Source organism: Callithrix jacchus, chromosome 15, assembly GCF_049354715.1.
Source record: "Callithrix jacchus isolate 240 chromosome 15, calJac240_pri, whole genome shotgun sequence".
NCBI lineage: Eukaryota > Metazoa > Chordata > Mammalia > Primates > Cebidae > Callithrix > Callithrix jacchus.
The window spans coordinates 34,207,491-34,229,042 of NC_133516.1; the positions used below are offsets into that span (position 1 = coordinate 34,207,491).

The following is a 21,552-nucleotide window of genomic DNA, read 5'->3' on the forward strand; positions in this document are numbered from 1 at the left end:
TCACTCTGTTGCCCAGGCTGGAGTGCAGTGGTGCAATCCCAGCTCACTGCAACCTCCACATCCCAGGTTCAAGTGATTCTCGTGCCTTAGCCACCCAAGTAGCTGGGATTACAGGTGCACACCACAATGCCTGGCAATTTTTTTGTATTTGTAGTAGGGATGGGGTTTCACTACGTTGGCCAGGCTGGTCTCCTGAACTCCGGTGATCCACCTGCCTCAGCCTCCCAAAGTGCTGGGATTGCCGGCGTGAGCCACCACACCCAGCCATTTGTTGCTTTTTTTTTTCTTTTTTAATAGCAAATTGAAGATGCTTTCAAGTAGAAAGTCAATGTTTTGCTAGACATGGTAGCACATGCCTATATTCCCAGCCTCTTGGGAGGATGAGGTGGGAGAATTGCTTGAGTCCAGGAATTGGAGACCAGCTTTGACAACATAGTGGGACACAATCTCAAAAGAGAAAGTCACTCTCTTTTAAAACTTTCATACTTCATTTCTGTCATTTCCCAAGATAGTATTGCTTGGGAATGGTCTCTTCTCTTTTTCTCCACCCTTCCTTTTTTTTCTCTCTCTTTCTCTTGAGCTTTTCTGTGTAACATCAGGAGTAGACTAAACCTGAGCCTAGTGAGAGAAAAGCCACATGAAGAGAAGATGTGACAAATAGTTCAGGCTGGCTTTAAGGAGATGTCAGCTTTGTTTCTGGCTTAGCTCTGGCCCTATGGAGGCACCAGCTTCTCCTAGCATTTGATGAGTTGTATCATGATCCTGCTGAGTTTTTTTTTTTTTGAGACGGAGTCTTGCTCTGTCGCCAGGCTGGAGTGCAGTGGCGCAATCTCGGCTCACGGCAACCTCCGCCTCCTGGGTTCAAGTGATTCTTCCGCCTCCCTGCTGAGTTTTTTATCCACATGGGTACATGCAAGGAATACTTCCTACCCAAATTCTTAGTCTTAGCCCCTGTAGGGAATGGGACATGGTCTGGGTTTCTGTCACACTGATACTTGACCAGGGCCTCTGACTCCTGCCAAGCCATTCTAGGAAGACATTGGGGAAACAGGCCAGATAGCACAAGTCTGAGGCCCATCTGGGAACTTGGAGGTCCACAGGGACCAAGGGCTGCTCAATGGGGCCCTCAAAAACCTAAGAGAAATGTGATTGAGGAGTCTTGCAGACCAGCTCCAACAGCAGAGTGGTATAAAAGTGTTATTTTATGTGCCAATCTTTAGTCAGATGAGGAAGAACATACCAGTCCAAGGGTTGCCCGCCCCCCCACCTGCCAGGCCCAAAGACCAAAGATTCGGACTTCAGAAAGCTTGTAGACAGGGACTTTTCAAAAATCTTAAATCAGTAAAAGCCTGTCTTTTGTACACAGTGCTTTGGCTGCTGCTGCTTTTTTGTCATCATGACTGGAGGGGCACTTTGGAGGTTGGGCCAGGCAGGAGCTAGGAGGAACTCAATGAAAAGTAATGCAGAAGAGAGAGAGGTGTCTGTATTATTATTGAGACTCAAGGTTTCAGGGAGAGAGTAAGGATGGTTAAATTTGGGACAGACTATTTTTTCTGGGAGAAAGTAAAGAGGTTAAAGTTGTGGCATTACATGGCCCCCTTTTCCAGGGTGAGTGGGGGAAATTCTGCCCATCTCAACTTAGCATATGCTGTGGTCTGGAGAGCTTTTCCTGCCTTATTGCATCTTGACAGCTTCCTGACTTCCCTTCAGGGACTAAATTTTAATGTAGGTAGTCCAGATTCTAGAGGAGCAAATATTGTCTCCCATCTCCAGAAAGCATTATTCCACCTACATCTGATTCTCCTTAGACTTTGACAGACTTTTTCCCTCTGTCTCTTTTGCTGCAACTGAGTCCTGCCTTCTAGTCTCCTTTTGAGTTGACCAGACCCTGCAAGTTCTTCTGATCCTTCTCTGAGCAGCAACTGGTGGTATAGAATGGGGCAGTCTGAAGAGGCTCTGTAGCCTTTGGAGAGAGGCAAGAGTTGTTCTGCCAAATTCTCTTAGTGTCCTTATCTTTCTCTTATAGGCAGCCAACTTTGAAGGGTGATGAAAAGCCTGTGGCCAGTGTTCGTCCTGTACAGTCCACCCCCATCCCTATGATGCCCCGGCATGTCCCACTCGGAGGCAGCGTAAGCTCTGCTTCCAGCACAAATCCATCCATGAACTTTCCAATCAACTACTTGCAGCGTGCGGGAGTCCTTGTGCAGAAGGTGGTCACCACAACAGGTGGGAACTCCTAGGTTCTGTGGCAGAGGTGCTGTCCCATTTAAAATTACTTTGTTCATTTAGAAAATAATGTATTAAACACCTTTTGTATTTTTGGCCTTGCTATCTTGGCACTGTTGGTAAAAACAGGGAAGACAACAGTTGCTGGTCTTAAGGAATTTGGATTCTAGTGAAATATCTTAAGAATAACAACACAGAACTGGGTTTTCTTGGATTTGGTCGGTGGTATAGACTCTGAGCACTGCAGGAATTGTTGAAATGTCACTGGAACTCAGGATTGGTCTCAGGTTCTTATAGAGGTGTGAATATGCTGAGCCCTGCCTGACTGTAGAGCCATCTGAGTATAAAAGACAGCTGTCAACCTTTGTACATAATTAGAAGACCTGAATTGTCACTTGCCTCTTCCTTTTCGAGTTTGATATAAATTGAGCATGTGAGCTAGTCAGCAGTGGTGGGAGGTAGCCAACCCATCCACTCCAGGAGTTGTTTCTGTGATTCAGTATGATTAGGAAGGAAAACATTTTGTGATCCTGTTTTTATCTGGTTATTTAGCAACATTTATAATATATAAAATTTTCCTTTTTTTTTTTTGAGATGGACTCTTGCTCAGGCTGGAGTACAATGGCACTATCTTGGCTCACTGCAACCTTTGCCTCCCGGGCTCAAGCAATTCTCCCACCTCAGCCTCCCAAGTAGCTAGGATTACAGGAGTGCACCACCATACCCCAGCTAATTTTTTTTTATTTTAGTAGAGATGGGATTTCACAATGTTGCCTAGGGTGGCTCAAGTGATTCTCTGGCCTCAGCCTCCCAAGTAGCTGGGATTCAGGCATGCGCCACCATGCCCGAATAATTTTTTTTTTTTTATTTTAGTAGAGATGGGGTTTTACCATTTTGCCCAGGGTGGTTTTGAACTCCTGAGCTCAGGCAGTTTGCCCACCTCTGCCTCCCAAAATGCTGGGATTATAGGCGTGAGCCACTGTGCCTGGCCAATACATAAATTTTAATGAAAATGTCTTAATTGATTTTTCTAAGTAAAAAAATTGAAACAAATGAAAGAGCCCCTTTCTTTCTGGGAAAATACTCTTTCCCAGGTGTGGGATAATGCCAGCCAGGAAAAAGATGAGGCCATTTTTGGAGCCTAAAGTGATGTGGAGCAGATATATGCAAATAGTTTGGGGAGGAGGAAAAAAAATATATAGAAACAACTATCTGAACCAAAACATTTTTCACACCAAAAACTATGAATTTCTAATTAAATCAAGGGAAATTGATTGCAAAGATGATCAGCTCAGATTTCTGACAAGGTTCCTGTTTTCATGGCATCCTTTGTTTAGATGATTGTGAAAGACCCTGCTTGCTTCACCTTCCTTGGTTCTGGATCTCTGTCCCACTGAGAGGCTGTAGGGAAACCAATGAAGAACTGGGGTAGATGTGGGACTTCACAGTTTTCCCCTTCTCCTAAAGTCAGGTCCTGTTTAATCTGAATTTAAGATCTGTGTTTTTCTTAGATATTGTTATTCCTGGACTCAACAGCACCACAGATGTACAGGCAAGAATTAATGCTGGTGAGAGCATCCACATCATCCGTGGGACAAAAGGTGAGAGCTTGACCAAGGACTTTTCCCCTGCCTTTGGTTGAGAGTGCTGAGCTGAGAAGAAGAATAAATGTATATGGCTTGAGCTACACGGGGCACAGGAATCATCCCATTAGGATATCACATTTGGGAACTGAATGAGAAAATAGCATCTGTAGGAGCTTAGTAGAGTTGGGTTGAGCCCAATAGGATATTAGTCAGTGGTTTAAAAGAAGGAAATTAGCATCCCTACATTACTGTATCCTGCTGTCATTTTTATGAGAATCTTGGGACAAGTAGATACAAGGAGACCAAAATTGGAGGGAAAGAGCGGTAGAATGGGTTATAAGCCTACATATATTTACCCACTTGCTTGAAGCAGGGTGGGGGTCCTCTGATAGGAAATATATTATGTGGATGAATTACACATGGGTTGCATGGTAGAATTTTTGCATATGGTAATTTTAAACGTTCACATCTGCCTCTGTCCTCCTTATAGAGGGATATGAGGTTGGTGGAATAAACAATCTGGGCTAAACAGTGTTGAGACACAGTCTAAGCTTGTTTTTTCCACCTCTTTTCTGTACCCATATCTAACCAAGCCTGTTTTACATATTAGCCTCTAAGCCCCATCATTGTGTGAGGCTTTTTGAGGCTTTTTATTCAGTAAGGAGATTTTGCCCTAGCCTCTATTGGGTTTAGAGTACCTTTGAGGTTAGTGAAAAAGTGCCATGAAATACCCAGAATCACAGAGAACACCATTCCCAGCCTCCTCACTGGATTCATCCTAGTCTAAACCCAGTCCCCTTTACTGCTCTTTTCCTAGTGTATAGCAGGGGTCAGCAAACTGTCCCATGTGCCAAATCCAACCTGCTACCTGTTGTAATACCTGCAAGATAAGAATGAGTTTTACATTTTCAATTGGTTGGGAAAAAAAGTCAAAAGAGTAATATTTTGTGACATATGAAATTATATGAATTTCGCATTTCAGTGTCCATAAAGATTTATTGGAGCACAGTCATGTCTAGCTATTTTTGTGTTATAGCAGCAGAATTGAGGAGTTACAACAGAGACCATATGGCTTACAAAGCCCTTATGAAAACTATCTGGCTCTTGTAAAAAAGTTTGCCAACTCCTGGCCTAAAGGCAGCACTGACATTCAAGGAGGTTGATCAAATGACATACCCAAGGCTGGAGAGAAGATAGATTAGTGCCTTGTGGGAATAGAATGCAGGTCTTTCTTGGATTATTCCTACTAGGGAAGAGAGTATATTGAAGCAATAAGGCTACTTCCTCCCAGATCAAGAGGAGGACCTGGGCCAGAGTACCTGGGAACATAGGATGCCAGCTTCTTCTCTTATTTATTTCTCCATTGCATTTAACCCTTCCTGATATTTTCTGGTGTAAGTCTGTCTCCCTCTCAAGAGACTAAGCTCCATGAGACGGGGCCTTTTTCTGCCTTGTGCATTCTATTGTCTAGAACAGTGCCTGGCACATGGTTGTCATGTAACTGATATTTGTGAAGTAAATGAATAATTATGAGTCCATAGCTCAGTCACCCCACTCCTTATTTCAGGGTTCTTGGGAGATGGTATATTACCTAATTGTTTAGCTATGTACAAGCCCCTGGCATGTAGCCTGGAGTTTCCCAGGGTTGACTGTATTGCATTTCTGCTTCTAACTGTCTTCCTTATGTCTGTACTTAGGGACGTACATCCGTACCAGTGATGGACGGATCTTTGCTGTCCGGGCAACTGGCAAACCAAAGGTTCCTGAAGATGGTCGAATGGCTGCCTCAGGTAGGATAGCTTTCACTTTCCAAATAATATTTGTTTTCTTTGTTTTGGTTAGGTATTGTGAATAGATAATATGTACATGGTTCACAATTCAAAATGTACAGAAAGGGGTAAAGTGAAAAGTAAGTTTTTCCTCCATCATGGTTGCAACCATTCATTGCTCCTCCTTGTGGGTGGTGTTCTCATTGGTTTTTCAGAGATATTTTCTACATTGTACAGGATTGTGTGTGCATGAGTGTGTGTGTGTGTGTGTGTGCGCGCGCCCGCACACCCGCACATGCACAATGCATATATATAATAGGTACATACATTTTCTTTGTATTTTTTTTTTTAATTGAGACAAAATCTTGCTCTGTCATCCAGGCTGGAGTCCAGTGGTGCAATCTCAGCTCACTGCAGCCTCTGCCTCCCTGGTTCAAATGATTCTCCTGCCTCAGCCTCCTGATTAGCTGGGATTACAGGTGCGTGCCACTACGCCCAGCTAATTTTTGTATTTTTAGTAGACATGGGGTTTCACCATGTTGGCCGGGCTGGTCTCAAACTCCTGACCTCAAGTGATCCACCTACCTCGGCCTCCCAAAGTGCTGCAATTACAGGTGTGAGCCACTGTGTCCGGCCAATTTTCTTTTCTTCTTTTTTTTTGAGATGGAGTTTCACTCTTGTTACCCAGGCTGGAGTGCAAAGGCACGATCTTGGCTCACCACAACCTCCGCCTCCTGGGTTCAAGCAATTCCCCTGCCTCAGCCTCCCGAGTAGCTGGGACTACAGGCTCACGCCACCATGCCCAGCTAATTTTTCTATTTTTAGTAGAGATGGGGTTTCACCATGTTGACCAGGATGGTCTCGATCTCTTGATCTCGTGATCCACCCGCCTCAGCTTCCCAAAGTGCTGGGATTATAGGCGTGAGCCAAGACGCCCGGCCTTTTCTTTTCCTTTTTAAAACAAATGCTAACATACTATAAAATATTACTTACTCCTTTTTTCACTTAGCAGTAATAGCTTATTCCTTATGATTTCTTCTAGAAATGTTCCATTGAAGGTTTTCACAGGATGAGCTATATAACACAATGTATCAACTAGTTCCCTGTCAACATACATTTTGATGATTCTACTCTACCATCACTGACAGTGCTTTTTCACAAAGGTGGTTATAATAGGATATGTTCCTTAAAGTGGGATTGCCAGGTCAAAGGGTATATGTGTGGCACATGAACAATGTTAAGAACTCTTGCTAAGTTCCCCTCAGTGGGAGTAGTTCTCAATTATCCTCCCACTCATGAGCTAGAATGTTAGAGGGCTAGAATGCTCTTGTTCCCAGCTTTGTATTATGGAAACTTTAAATTTCCATACTTACAGAAAAGTTGAAAAATATCACCATGAGCACCCATATACCCTGCACCTAGATTTAATGATTGTTAGTTTTCATAAACCTTCTTTCTCTTCCTCCCTTTCTATTGAGTCATTCATAAGTTGAAGACATCATGTCATCTCTTTCATCATGTCATTTTCTCTCTAAATATTTCAACATGCATCTGTTCAGATGAAAGATATTCTGTTTTTTACCCACAATATCATTATTACACTAAAAGAAAAGCGCTAACAGTTCCATAAAATGACCTAGTATTCAGGCCAAATTGAGATTTCCCATTTGTCCCAGTTGTCTTTCATAGCTATGGATTTTGTTTTCTTTTTAAATCAGAATGAACTGCTTTTTAGCTTTATTTTCCTCTTCCTCCCACACTGATCACTTTCTCTTACTGTCAGAAAATGCCTGATTAGTTTTAAGAATAATCTCTTAGCATTTCATATCCCTTATCGCATAGGATTTACTTTGGGGTTATTTTGGGCAGGGGGGGGTTCTTTTTTTTTTTTTTTTTTTTTTTGGAGATGGAGTCTTGCTCTGTCACACAGGCTGGAGTGCAGTGGCGCGATCTCAGCTCACTGCAGCCTCCGCCCCCTGAGTTCCAGCAATTCTCCTGCCTCAGCCTCCTGAGTAGCTGGGACTACAGGCGTGTGTCACCATGCCCAGCTAATTTTTGTATTTTTAGTAGAGATGGGGTTTTACCATGTTGGCCAGGATGGTCTTGATCTCCTGACCTCATGATCTGCCTACCTCGTCTTCCCAAATTGCTGGGATTACTGGTGTGAGTCACTGCACCCGGCCAGGATTCACTTTGGTATAGTTTTATAGTTTGGGGAACTGGGGTACAGAAAAATTATATTCCTTGTCATGGATAGACTCGTTTCTGGGATCAAAGAATTTCTTTCTTTGTGACTGGAAAAGGTTGACTGGGTGATGTTGTTTAGACATCAAACAATAGAATTTTGGGGACTACAAGATAGGATTTTTTTTTTTAATGAAGTTTTCTCCTCTACCCTTCTTCTGTCCCTGGCCACTCTGGTTCTCAGTTACCTACATTTTGTCCCCAGGTTCCCAGGGACCTTCTCGCGAGTCCACAAGCAACGGCAGACACAGTGCCTCATCACCCAAAGCCCCCGACCCTGAGGGGCTGGCCAGGCCCGTCTCTCCTGACAGCCCAGAGATCATCAGTGAGCTTCAGCAGTATGCAGATGTGGCTGCTGCCCGAGAATCCCGTCAGAGCTCCCCAAGCATCAATGCCACCCTGCCTGGCCAACCAGCCCAACTTGTGGATAGCAGTGCTGTTCCTGGGACAGCTCTTGGAACTGAGCCTCGACTAGGGGGTCATTGCCTCAATAGTTCCCTCTTGGTGACTGGCCAGCCCTGTGGTGATAGGCACCCAGTGCTAGACTTAAGGGGCCACAAGCGAAAGTTGGCCACACCACCTGCTGCCCAGGAGTCATCCCGCCGGCGGTCCAGGAAGGGTCATCTGCCAGCCCCTGTGCAGCCGTATGAACATGGGTATCCAGTGTCTGGCGGGTTTGCCATGCCACCCGTCTCCTTAAACCATAACCTCACCACCCCCTTCACCTCCCAGGCTGGGGAGAACTCCCTGTTTATGGGCAGTACCCCCTCCTACTACCAGCTCTCCAATTTGCTGGCAGATGCCCGCCTGGTGTTTCCAGTGACTACTGACCCTCTGGTGCCAGCAGGCCCCGTCAGTTCCTCTTCCACGGCTACCTCAGTCACTGCCAGCAACCCCTCCTTCATGCTCAACCCTTCTGTGCCAGGGATACTACCCAGCTATTCACTCCCATTCTCACAGCCACTCCTGTCCGAGCCAAGGATGTTTGCGCCTTTTCCTTCCCCTGTCTTGCCCAGCAACCTTTCGCGGGGCATGTCTATCTATCCAGGCTACATGTCCCCACATGCAGGCTACCCAGCTGGTGGCCTCCTTCGGTCCCAGGTGCCTCCATTTGACTCTCATGAGGTTGCTGAGGTGGGGTTCAGCTCCAATGATGATGATGATAAGGATGATGATGTGATAGAGGTCACTGGGAAATAGCCGGGGAGCCCCTCCCCACCTCACTCGGGGCCCCCAGCAGGTTGCCCACCAAGCTGGAAGGCAGTGATTTGGACTTTTTGAGAAAAGGACACTTGGCAGGAGGGAAAAGGAAGAGAATAAAGGAGGGTGGTTAGCCATAGTGGCAGAGCTCTATTGCTGTTTAACAAAAGAGGCAAAAAAAAAAAAAAGTCCAACAGAGCAGCAATAGCAGGAAATCAGGGACCCAAAACAGGGATGGAGGGGCAGTGCAGCCTCTTTTCCTTCCTGCCTTGCTTATGCTGTCTGCTTGCTTGCTCGCCCACCTGAGTGTAGAAGCGCACATCCCATTTCTGTCTTTGGGAACATTCTCTCCCAAGAGAGCTGCCTTACTGGATGACTTAGCTTGGCCTGGGGAGGGTAGGGAAGGAAGGGAGAATGAGTGAGAAAAGGAGGTGGGCAGGGGAGCAGACTGTGATCCCATGTGAAGTGGGGTTTTTAGGGGGTGGGAAGGAAGCTGACCAGGTATGTGTGTTTGTGAGTATGTATGTATGTTTATGTATGTATGTACATGTATGGAACAGAGCAGGGGTGAAGGTGGGAGGGGAGGGAGGGAGGGAAGAATTAAGAGGGAAACTGAAAAATGAATTTATCTTTCTTTAAATGGAAATCAGAGTTTGGTGGTTCATGGCACCTATTAGTTTGAACATCAGGGTGAGCCCAGAAGAGCCATGGAGATCACAAGTTTCCTTCTGGTTGGGTGAAGAGAAGGCCCAGCTGACTCAAGTCCCTGATTTTCAGAGCCACATTTGTTTGAGAATTTGGGGGAATTCATGAGAGAAAATGGGCATTACCAATCTATGTCTCTTAACCCTGGTGGTTATCTCTGAGCAGCTCTCCCTTTCCAGCATGGAAGGTTGTTTGTGTGCAGAGGCTGGAAGGGAGAAGCACTGCAGTATGTGAGTGAAAGCTGTGGCTGGAAAAGACATTTTTCGTGAGTAGAACTGAGCCCCCAGCTGCCTATCCTGGTAGTCTTTTCTGTTCCTTTCCTTCCCCTTTAGAGAGCTCCATGTTAATTTATTTCTTATGGGCAACTATTTATTACTTGGACTTTTCATACGTCTTGTTTCTTTAGGGGTGGGGTGGGGGGGAGGTTAGGGATAAGGAGAGTTAGAGATACGGAAGTTTTAAGATATCCCAGACCCCATAGCCACTGGTGAAACAATCATGGGTGGATGGTAAATTGACCAGGGAAAGAGTTAGTTTTGACCAAGATTTGGATTAAACAACTGTATTTTCAAGAGATGGAAAAAATTTTTGGGAAGATCAGGGAATCCTGAGACTGGATAGTTAGTGAGGGGTGAGACTCATTCCACAGAAATTCAAAGTTGTGATCATGGAGTTTGTAACTGGGAAGTAAGAGATCCCTGATTTGGAGCTGTGTCCTGGGATGACCTTAGAGGCTGGCTCTCTATGCTGAACAGTGAAGCTGTGGATAGGTGGTTGCTGGGTTGAGGCACTATTGATTTCTTGTTAGGAAATGTCTTTAGGTGCTCCATGTAGGCCTGGTGTCTGCTGCCTCCATCTTTGAGGGAACATGGAGGAGCCCTTTGTGTGTAGGAGCCCTAAGTCTGGACTTTTTCTTAAAAGAGCACGCCAGTGACATGGTGGCTCACACCTGTAAACCCAGCACTTTGTGGGGGGGCGCCGAGGCGGGTGGATCACAAGGTCAGGAGATTGAGACCATCCTGGCTAATATGGTGAAACCCCATCTCCATTAAAAATACAAAAAATTAGCCTGGCGTGGTGGCACACGCCTGTAGCCCCAGCTACTTGGGAGGCTGAGGCCGGAGAATCGCTTGAACCTGGGAGGTGGAGGTTGCAGTTAGCCAAGATCACACCACTGCACTCTAGCCTGGGCGACAGAGTGAGACTACATCTCAAAAAAACAAAAACAAAAACAAAACTCGCCAATCATTCTGGGTCTCCTCTTATTGCCACTGCCAGGGGAGGGTCATCTAGTCCTTAACCCCGAACACTGGCTGTCTTCCTATTTGTGTCCTTACCCCCTCTGCATCCCCCAGCCCAAGACTTTTCACATGGTTCTTTATAATGAACAAACTTTGGCTTTAGAGCTTTACCACCTACGCATGGCTCCCTCCATACTGGGCAGGTGCTGTACCTGCCTCTTCCCAGCCCAGAAGGCAGCTTAGTCAGATCATCCCAGTAGGAGCTTCTGCAGCTCTTCTGACCAGCCCATTTCCATCTTTGGAGGCCCTTAGCAGACTCTGGGGTATTGCCTCAGAGAAGAGACACGGAGATGTTGGATGGGGTGCATGTGTATATGTGTGTTTGTCTGCTGTCCAATAACACCAAAAGTGGAACTTAAGAAGCTTTGTGTTTTCATAAGCACCCTGCCAGACACTTAACTCTTCTCATGGAAGCCTTAGATCTACAATTTAGCTATGCAAATTATTTTAATAATTTAAAAATAGCAGTTCCAACCAGTGCTTTCTCTTTCAGATGCATCCCAAGAATGGATGGTGAAGGGACTTAGTTGGAGTGGGCTTTCAGGTTGAGGCTGGTGCAGTAGGAGTCAGCTAGACTGAATCTCCAGTTTATAGGATACACTCAGAAACTGGGTTACACTGATGCCTTTTAGGCCCTGGAGCACTGGGATCCCAGAGATGCGTGCATGCGTGTGTGTGTGTGTGTGTGTGTGTGTGTGTTGTTGTTGGGGAAGGGGGTATTTCTGTATTCACTTCTAGGAAATCACTGTAGCAGCCTTCACGAATCTGGGAACTTTCCCAGCAGGGAACTGAAACCAGTTGCTGGAGGGATGGGCTTTTGAAGTTGCCAGAAAGTAAATGGGTATTCTGAGAGGTAGCACATGCCTACTCTACCCAGTGTTCCAGGGCTGGGTCTTACTTCTACTCAGCAGAGACCATCATTCTGGGAGGCTGACCTGACTAGAGAAGGCTTTCTCTTACATGTGCAGTTTCTATTGTGTAGAGGGGTGGGGGTGGGATCATGGGAAATTGGAGTGCTACCAGGTCCATGGTTTTTTGTTTTTTTTTTTTTTTTAAAGAACCTGAAAACACTTCTGACTTTTCCGCTGTCTCTTTATGTGTGCTGGTAGGCAAATGTGCATGAGCATGTTTGAGAGGGAAGAAGGAAGTAAGAACCATGTTTTACAGTTTATTTGATCATAAACACTTGGTGGTATCTTTCACCCACCATCCAGGCCTGAGTAGGGGAGGGCTGCTGATAAGAGGAAGGGCAGAAAATCAGGCCTAGGTATTTTCCCTTACTGTTTATTGTCTTCCATGGAATGTTTTCAGGGGCCTCTCAAGCCCCATCCATCTGGTTTAGCCAAGTTCTCAGCCTGGGGAACACAGTACTATTTAGTGATTCAGGTTTACCATTTATAGTGATGCTTGATTTTTTTAATATATTTGTAGATAAAATTGAACAGGGACAAAGTAGCTATTTAAGAAAGGAAGTGAACCATGTTGGGTTATATCATTTTCTTTAGGTTGGATATCTATGAAATCCACACTGCTTTGAGTTATGCTCCTTAAGCATCTATTTCATCATCTCCTAATTTAAGGATAATTCTATCTGGTCCTTGGAGCTCTCTTCCCAAGGAATTAGTGTGTGAAGTCTCTATATACCTGTGATTCACAACTAAATATGAACTTTCTCAATCCAGAAGCAGGAAGCAAAGTGCAGGGTAAAGTTTTGCACATTGGTTGAAACACTTAGCCAAACTTAAGTGGCTTGGTTCTCTCCGAAAGTTGTCAGCAGAGAAGGGCCCTCTGTGTCAGTCTATTCAAGCCTGGCATTGCTCTGAAACTGATAAGGACTCAGTTTCAGAGCAATGCCAGGCTTGAATAGACTGACATAGTCTTCTGTGGAGAAGGTCTTCTGGGGGCTTTACATTCCTCTGGATATGACCTCCTGCTTCCCACTTCGTTTATTTATTTATTTATTTTTTTGAGATGGAGTTTCGCTCTTGTTACCCAGGCTGGAGTGCAATGGCGCGATCTCGGCTCACCGCAACCTCTGCCTTCTGGGTTCAAGCAATTCTCCTGCCTCAGCCTCCTGAGTAGCTGGGATTACAGGCGCACACGACCATGCCCAGCTAATTTTTGTATTTTTTAGTAGAGATGGGGTTTCACCACATTGGCCAGGCTGGTCTCGAACTCATGACCTCAAGTGATCTACCCACCTTGGCCTCCCGAAGTGTTGGGATTACAGGTGTGAGCCACTGCACCCAGCCCCCACTTGCTTTTGATTCCTCAGAAGACCAGTCTTTCCCTTCTGAGCCATGGCCTTCTGTGCACACAGCTCAGTGGCTCTTTCCCCACCAAAATTCCTAAGAGAAGTCATCCTTCCCCAAAAGGACCCCCACAAGATGTTCTGGCCCTCTGCTGACTGCTCCCAGGAATCAGCACCTCAAGGACTATATGAGAATGCTGCGCTCTCCATTGGTCACCTTCAGACTGCATTCCCTGCTGTCAACTCTTCTCTTCTGCTCTGTGTATTCTGTGACCCCCTTAACATCTGTTCTGTGCTACTAGCTTGGCCCTAGTCCTTTTATGAATACCTGAGTCTTACGATGATGAACTTCTTGAGCAGGCAGTGTCCAACTTCTTTGCTCTTCAGGGACCTGAGTGTGCACCTTCCCCTTTCGAAGTTCTGTTTGACAGTAATCTAGTGTGCATTGGGGAGGGGTAGCCAGGCAGTCTGCAGAGTCTGCAATGCAGAGGGCTTGGGGAGGTTTGGGTACTCTCTGCTGCCACTACTGGGATGATATTCAGAAGAGAGAGGACCTCATACTGTGACTGGACCCAGGACCCTCCCTGGAAGAGAGCTGTGTGTGTGCGTGTGTGTGTTTGTGTGTGTGTGTGTGAGAGAGAGAGAGAGACAGTATGTGTATGCTGTGCTCATGTGCACCTGGATGTAAAATGACTGTTATCTGGTTGTTACTCAGGGTGGGCTGGGGACTCATCGGAAGAATCCCCCCCAGCCTGCCCAAGACAGGTTTTTCCCTTGTACCGTCTTCAGAGAGGTCAGGGGAAGAGGGTCCAGGTGGGTTAAGGGGGGTCGCTATGGATAACCACTAAGGCCAGACTGCTGCCAGGAGGAGTGGGGGATAACGAGGTGGCCCCAGGGTCCTGGCACCTGGCTTTGGTTTTCCGTCTTCTTTCCTCAGGATGCCCCTGAGGCCTGGGACCTGTGCCTGACTTTGAGGAGCATCTGTGGCTGGGTGATCCAGCTGCTGGTGTGATCATGGGCTTCCCTCCTCTCAGCAGGGCAGGCGCTCCTGCCCCAGAGACTGGGCAACTGGCTGTTTCTATGACGTATTTATTTTTACTTGTGTTTCATGTCACTTTTTTAAAAAAAAAAGCAAACAGAACAATTGTAAGTCAATATAACTGCCTATCAGTTTTCTTTATTTCTCTTTTTGTAAAATAAAATTTAAACTCAAGAAGGCAGTGTTGTTTGATCAAGGAATTGTCTGGATAGCTGTTTGGCTGGGTGGTGGTGAAAGGAATAAATCTTAGAATATAGTGGGCTCTGGGATGGCCCTTGGGTGGAGAGATAGGCAGGAACAGAAGGAAGACTTCTGGCAGGCTCTTTGTAGCAGTGGGGTTTACTGGGCTTTTTCTGCTCTTGTTCACCTGAAGAGGGATGTATTACCACGCTCCAGGGGAAACAGTAAGCTGATTTCAGAGTGGCTTGAAGCTAGCTGGTCCTCAGCCAAGGTGAGTCCTGCAGGGGCAGCCCTGACTAGACTGAGTGGCTGGGGATTGGGTACAGTGTCTTTAGAGGGTGGGAGATGGTGTGTTCGTGAGTGGCTGGGGATTGGGTACAGTGTCTTTAGAGGGTGGAAGATAGTGTGTCTGTGAGTGGCTAGTGGTAGCGAAAGAGTCTTACATTGCATATGTATTCTCTGATCATCATCCGTGTTGGGGAATCTAGCTACCGGCCCACAGAGCTAACCAGAGCTTTGGAGTGTGAGAGGTGGGGAAAAGAAGGGACAGTCTACTCCAGCTTTCTGTTTAATTTATTCAAGGGGAGGAGCCCTGGGGAAACAATTCTCTGGAAATTTTCAAAGGAGGGTAGAGAAAGAATTTCTGTGGTGATTCCTTGGACAAAAGAAGGCAAGAGTAGACGAAGGCCAAGTCTGGACTCGCGATAGGGAAATCTGTGCAATTGAGAGATAGGCTTGGGAGTGGAGGGTGGCTGCGGCAGTTGGCTAGGCTAGCAGGTTTCCTCAGACCTGTTAAAAGTTTGGGGGTTGGAATAAAGTGCCTTGCAGAGTAGGCTGCTGCCTCCTGGTGGCGAACCGCTGCCTTGCAGAGATCCTGCCAAGAGACTTCATTTGGCACTGTTGGAAGCAGCCTGAGATGAAGCTGGGCTGACTGATGTGATGACCTGCAGCCCCAGTCACCAGCAGACTCTCCCTCCACAAAAGAGGTGCTGGAGCTCCAGAGGCACATGCTGAACTCTGATGTGAGGCTCTAGAGTTCCCCAACCAGGCTAAGGGAAATGAGCAGAGAGGACAAGATGAAGAATGGGCACCTTCTTATAATGGTTTCCTGGGAAAAGCTTACCACCTTCTGAGAAGCAGGAGAACTGGTCAGTTCTCCTGACCCTGCAGGCAGAGGTTGGCAGTCTCTGGGCCCGTGCCATGGCCGCTCCTTGTGTCAAAGGACATGCTTCCAAGTGTATAGCCCGCCTGCTTGGGGCACCTGAGCTGAGGGTTTGACCATGTGCTTGATGTTCACAACAACTGCCACGACCTGCACTGGCCCAGCCTAGAGTGCCTGTGAGGGGCCAGCTGCCTATTCTGCCAGTCTGCCTAGAGTGCTGGGGCAGGCTTGGCCCTGTGGACGAGGTTCAATTTCCCCCTGCCTGCGGAAGGAGAATGTGAAGCAGATGGAAAGGAAGCTGGGATTATGACTGCTTCTGTGCCCAGCCTGCTCTCTGCTAATGCAGTAGTGGGATCCACAAGATGAACCATCCTATGACTGCTGACTTTTCTCACCACCACCTTCATGCTGTTCCCATCTGTGCGATCCCCTCCCAAACATCAGTCCTTGTCAGGATACCAAAGTAGCTCTTGGCCTCTCTGGTCTTGTTTCCAAGCTTATGAGCATAGTTGTCACCTTCCCCACCTCCCACCAGAAGTCCAGCACTCATTGTTGAGAGGGGAGCGTTTTATCTTTGGGCCCTTAGAAGAGTGCTTTGTAGTTTGTAGGTCCTCAGAAATTTAAGGTGAAGATTGAACCGATCATCAAGGAGCTTACAGCTGATGTGGGAATCACGTAAATTATCACTAAACCAGAAAGGTAGACCAGCCTCCCCCAGCCACAACCAGGACACTGAGGGAGGAGCGTGGAAGAAGGACATTCCCATGGAACGTGACTCCAGGAAGCCGATCCTTGGTTTTGTTCATTCTATCCCCAGCCCCTAAAACTGTCCTGGCAAGGAGTGATAATGTTTGATGGATGAATGTACTCACGGAAGTAGGGATGGGTGGGTGGAGGCAGGAAGCAGATATTTGCGCTATGCAAAGGTTGGATCCACCAGTTTCTTCTGCGAACCCAGACTGGGCTTCAGCTTCCTCAGCTATGCCTTGCTTGGTTCCCAAGTCTGTTGCGAAGCCAGTGAGAAAAAGTGGCAAGACTAAAGGTAGTACAAATGTCAGATGCTGATACTGCTGTGCTGCACCTCCCTAGTCTGTACAAATTCTCAGCCCCCAGCTCCCTGGCCCCCAGCCTGGCCCTCTACTGCGGGCCACTGGGCTGCCTCCCGTCCCAGAGCTTGGGCCAGGCTGTCATTGTAGTGCTCCTGCCAATCTAGATGCCCTGGGGTGTTGCTAAATCAACCTCAGCAACCGGATAGTTTGTTGGAGGCAGGAAGGTATGCCGTAGGTTCCTGCCCAGCCGGTGCTGGGGCCAGGCGCACGCCGGTTGCCATGGAAACGGGGCGGGGCAGTCCTCCGCCTTCAGGGTCCCGCGCGCAAGCGCCCACGGCCACGGCCACGTCCCGCCGCGAGATGGGGCGGAGCGAGCGTGCGCGGCGGGCGCGCGCAGGCTCGGCGACCGAGCCCTGAGCCGCCTGCGCGGTTCGGCGTCCGCAGCGGGCGGCTGCTGAGGTGAGGGCCGGGCCAGAGGAGAGGCCTACCCGCCGGGGCGTAGGTCTGGGACCCCTGTCCGCTCTGGCGCGACCTCAGGGCTCTCCGTGTCCCCTCTGTGATCCCCGCGGCCCGGGCCGCTCTTTGCATCTCGTCTCGCCCACAGCTGTCCCCGGCCGGGTCCGAGGGCCTGGATGCGACCTTGGGGGCAGCCCCCACCCTTCCGGGCAGTCCACTGCCGCGGCCACGGGTGCGGGGCACGCCCCGAGGCCGTGGAGCTGGGGGAAAGAGGCGCGAGTCACGTTTTAACTCCGCCCCCGTTCCTCAAGGCCGCTCCTCGGAGCCCGGGCTGCAAACTTTAGCGTCCCTTAAGTTACAGATGTGCTTGGGGCTCCGAGAGGAGGTAGGCGAAGAGAAAGGCTCTGAGTAAATAGGCGAGGTCTGGGTTGAGCAGGGGCTGGAATCCGAGAGTGGGAGACGGCGGCCCCCCCTCCCCCTGGGGTCCTCCCACCCTCTGGAACCGAAGTTTAGCTCGTGACAGGGGCCCTTTAAGGGCCCAGCCCTCTGCCGCCGCGCACGTGAGCAGCACCAGGAAGCCGGCTGGGGGCAGTCTTTCCCGGCGCTCGCCGGCACCGGCCGCACGCGTCCATCCCGGGCCTCTGAGCGTAGAGGAAACTGAGGCTCGAGAGGGTGCAGTCTGCCGGAGGTCAGCAGCAGCGGCAGTTTCTGGGCGCCAGGTGTGGCTGGAGCCCTCCAAGAAGAGGGGCATGACCACGGCTCTAGTGAGGAGCCCTGACATTGTAAAGCTAGGTTTGGCTTCTGATTTCCCCAAGGGGTTTGAGAATGGGACGAGGGTGCTTTAGAGGCCCCGGTGGGCTTTCCCTGAAGAGGGTAGTCAGGGCACGATGCTTGGCTCAGTGGTTATTCCTGGGCAGGGGTGACTGTTCTTTCAGCTCCCAGCACTGGAGCGCTCGGCCCCTGCCGCACTGGATGCCAGGAGTTACTAAAAGTGAGCCTGGCATTTCAGGTGAGCTCCCAGACCCTCTTCCTTTTCTCCTGAATATAGGGGAAATTTACGTTGCCCCTCCCGGTGCTGACCAAAACTCTGGGACCCACAGGTGCATTTTTACCCCCCTTTTCTGAGCAGTTTGGGAAGTGAGAGGAAGAGAAAGGTGGATACTAAGTTTCCCTGAGGGGGCAGAAAGTGTTCAACTGGGATGGCAGATCAAGGTGAAGGCTTGTCGTTCCCAAGGCAAGTGTAGACCTAGATTCTGGGAGTTTTCCAGCTTTAGGCTCAGGGATGTCCAAAAGGGATTAAATGCTTGAGCCTTTCTGGAAGCCAGTCACCAGAGAAGAGAGAGAAAGTGGAAATGGGGGCCTGGAGTCAGACTTTCTGGGCTTGTGTTGCCTGCATTTTGGTCCACGTGGCTCTGTTTAATACCTGTGTGACCTTGGACAAGTCTCTTAACCTCTAACCACTTGTACCCTTAGCCATACCTACCTCGTTGGATTGCTTTGAGGATTAATGAAGCTGTGTTTCAACATTTAGACAGTTCCTGGCATATAGTAAGTGTTCAGTGGAAGATTTCTCATCATCAAAGAAAATAGGAATGAAATTAACTGGAGACAAGATGAGTAGAACAGGCAGAAAAGAGAGATACTGATGGATAGGAGCACAAATGGGTAAGACTAGTGGGCAGCACCTCAATTTCCTGACACTAAAAGTTTAGAAAATTAACTTTGCCTCTTTGTGAGCAAATACTGTGTGCTCATTGACTCCAAAGATAATTTTTTAGCGTAAAATCAACACCCAGCACCCACAGGGAAGAAATAATTGTACAGAGCTAAGTTTTCCACAAAGCTGCAGCATGGCCTTTTCAGCTTCAAAATCTTTTAAATGTTAAATATTACTTTTAAATAATAAATATTATTATTTAAGTATACTATTATTAAATATATTATTAAGTATACTTTTTAAAAGTATATTTAAACTTCAAATATACTTTATTTGGGTGGGAATGTTTCCCCACTGGGTCACATGCTTCCCTTTCTATTTAAACAGTAGTTTTCTCTGGGCTGTGATTTTTTTTTTTTTTTTTTGAGATGGAGTTTCGCTCTTGTTACCCAGGCTGGAGTGCAATGGCGCGATCTTGGCTCACCGCCACCTCTGCCTCCTGGGTTCAGGCAATTCTCCTGCCTCAGCCTCCTGAGCAGCTGGGATTACAGGCACGCGCCACTATGCCCAGCTAATTTTTTGTATTTTTAGTAGAGACGGGGTGTCACCATGTTGACCAGGATGGTCTTGATCTCTTGACCTTGTGATCCACCCACCTCGGCCTCCCAAAGTGCTGGGATAGGCTGTGATTTTTCCCGCCCGCCCCGGGCAACTCAGGTCAAGCCCTCTGTGGAAGAGGGTTAGGCCTCTGGCCCCAAGCTGCCTGAAGACCTAGGCAGTCTACCTTGAATAGCTCACACACTGGCTTCTATGATACATGTTCCTGGGCCTGCTCTTGAACAGTTTCTCTTCCCCTTATGGGTAATTGTTACTTCTTCCTGCTGTGCAATTCCCCTTTCAGCAGGCTTTTCCTCTTACTCCTCACTGTTTCTTCTATGGCTGGAAAATTGGGATGAAGCTTGTTAACATTGGTGGTTCAAGTCTGGGGAGCTTAGTGTTGGACTTTGTTCTAGCTGCTCAGGCTGTTTTGCTCTGGTCTTTCTTCTGGTTCTGGATGGGTGAGCTTGCTGGATAGCAAGGTCCTGGCAGGCCAGGTATACTTTGCAAAGTAGAGTTTCTTATGAAATTCTTTTCCTGAGGCATATTTTCCCTCAGGAATTTTTTTTCCTTATGGTTTTCCTGTTTATTAATAAGTGTTGGGACCCTGGCATTCCTGGTCCTTCCTCTGGCAGTAGTCACTGAGGAGGAGGCTGGGCTGTTGGCATGGCTTAGCAGTGGTGAGAAGAGGTAATGTTAAGGAAAGGCAGGTTGGCGGGTGTCTGGCTTATTTGGGGGAGCCTCGTCAGGGCCAGGAGTATGTCCTTGGCTAACTCACTCCTGTGCCCCTCTGTGACTCAGTTTCCCCAGGTGGGACCAGGGCTGCCAGCTGACAGGTGGAGCTGCTCTGATGTCTTCACCAACAGTGATTAAGAAATGAAGAGGCTTGTGGCTTCAGTCATCCTTTGTAGCTCCCTTCTAGGTCACTCTATGTGTAAACACCTCTGGCCCCTCCCCTTTCTGGGTCAGAGCACTCAAGGCAGGGCCAAGGAGGTTGGGCCAGAACTGGTTGGCGGGCAGGTGGGCACATTGTCAGAGCAGGCTACCAGCCTTCTCTCCCTTCTTTCTCCTTTGCAGCTGCCTTGGGGTACAGTGTGGGGGGTCCAGAGCCATGTCGGACCTGCTACTACTGGGCCTGATTGGGGGCCTGACTCTCTTACTGCTGCTGACGCTGCTGGCCTTTGCCGGGTACTCAGGGCTGCTGGCTGGGGTGGCAGTGAGTGCCGGCTCACCCCCCATCCTCAACATCACTGTAGCCTACAAGTTCCACATGGGGCCCTATGGTGAGACTGGGCGGCTTTTCACCGAGAGCTGCAGCATCTCCCCCAAGCTCCGCTCCATCGCTGTCTACTATGACAACCCCCACATGGTAAGGAGCCTCCATGGGGTTCTGTCCCATGGATGGACCTGGTGGGCCAGGGCTTCTTTGGGGAGGGTAGTTTTGGTTGCTGAGGAAAGGGTGGGAAAATCTTTGAGCAGGTCCTACAGACCCCTCCTCTGTGAGCTTGAAGCACCTTCCAGATTTAGCCTGGACTTCCCTGGGCATCCATTTTTGGGCTTTCTACTTGCCCACCTCTGGTTCCCGTGCCCATGGCTACTCGTGGATTTCCAAATGCAGTGAGCTATACCACTTTGGGTCCCTACTTTCTGCCAGGACTTTGGTCCCCTGCTGCCTCTTCTCATCCCCTCCTTCCATCTCCATTTGGGGACGGTGCTCTAAGGCCAGGCCATTCAGATTCTGCCCACTCTTTGGGGTTACATCTTGGTGTTTCTGTGCTTTCCATCCCTCAGCTCTCCTGCCATAGTGTTAGACCCTTGAGGGTTGAGAGGGCAGCCCCTTGGCGTGAGAGGGGCTGGGAATTGTTCCTCTTCAGCCATTCTGATGCTCCCCAACCCAGTGATATGGCATTTCCTTAGACCTCAAGCTTTCTAGTTGGGAGAGGGCGTGGGGGGCTAGTAGAGCCAGATGAACTACTTAGAATGTTCAGAATGCTCAAGTCAAAGACTAATCCAGCATCACCAGCACCATGTGGGTGTCTGGCTGTTCTTACAACCTATGGTGAGTCAGAGCTTGCCAATGTAGCCTCCTGCTATGTTATGGGGTTGTGCTGCCCACAGCTGGATGGGCTG

The 21,552-nt window shown here is 48.3% G+C and overlaps 2 protein-coding genes across 23 annotated transcripts in view; both read left to right on the forward strand.

Moving 5' to 3' along the window:
• Positions 1-11,394, forward strand: part of RAD54L2 (RAD54 like 2) — a 117,795-nt gene extending 106,401 nt beyond the window's left edge. For all 3 annotated transcript variants that reach the window (XM_002758396.6, XM_035275678.3, XM_017964935.4), the window contains 4 exons: positions 2,027-2,226; positions 3,738-3,827; positions 5,510-5,602; positions 8,031-11,394. In XM_002758396.6, the coding sequence (XP_002758442.3) occupies positions 2,027-2,226; positions 3,738-3,827; positions 5,510-5,602; positions 8,031-9,025 (1,378 nt within the window). In that variant the 3' untranslated portion in view covers positions 9,026-11,394. The remainder of the gene's footprint in view (positions 1-2,026; positions 2,227-3,737; positions 3,828-5,509; positions 5,603-8,030) is intronic.
• Positions 11,395-17,069: 5,675 nt separating this feature from the next.
• Positions 17,070-21,552, forward strand: part of TEX264 (testis expressed 264, ER-phagy receptor) — a 33,237-nt gene continuing 28,754 nt past the window's right edge. Inside the window, exons 1-3 of one of the 20 annotated variants that reach the window (XM_078351037.1) lie at positions 17,070-17,553; positions 18,642-18,716; positions 20,500-20,791. In XM_078351037.1, coding sequence (XP_078207163.1) covers positions 20,534-20,791 — 258 coding nt within the window. In that variant the 5' untranslated portion in view covers positions 17,070-17,553; positions 18,642-18,716; positions 20,500-20,533. Of the gene's footprint in view, positions 18,178-18,641; positions 18,834-20,499; positions 20,792-21,552 lie in introns of all 20 variants that reach the window. The other 19 variants (XM_078351038.1, XM_078351035.1, XM_078351042.1 and 16 more) reach the window with 19 other exon arrangements.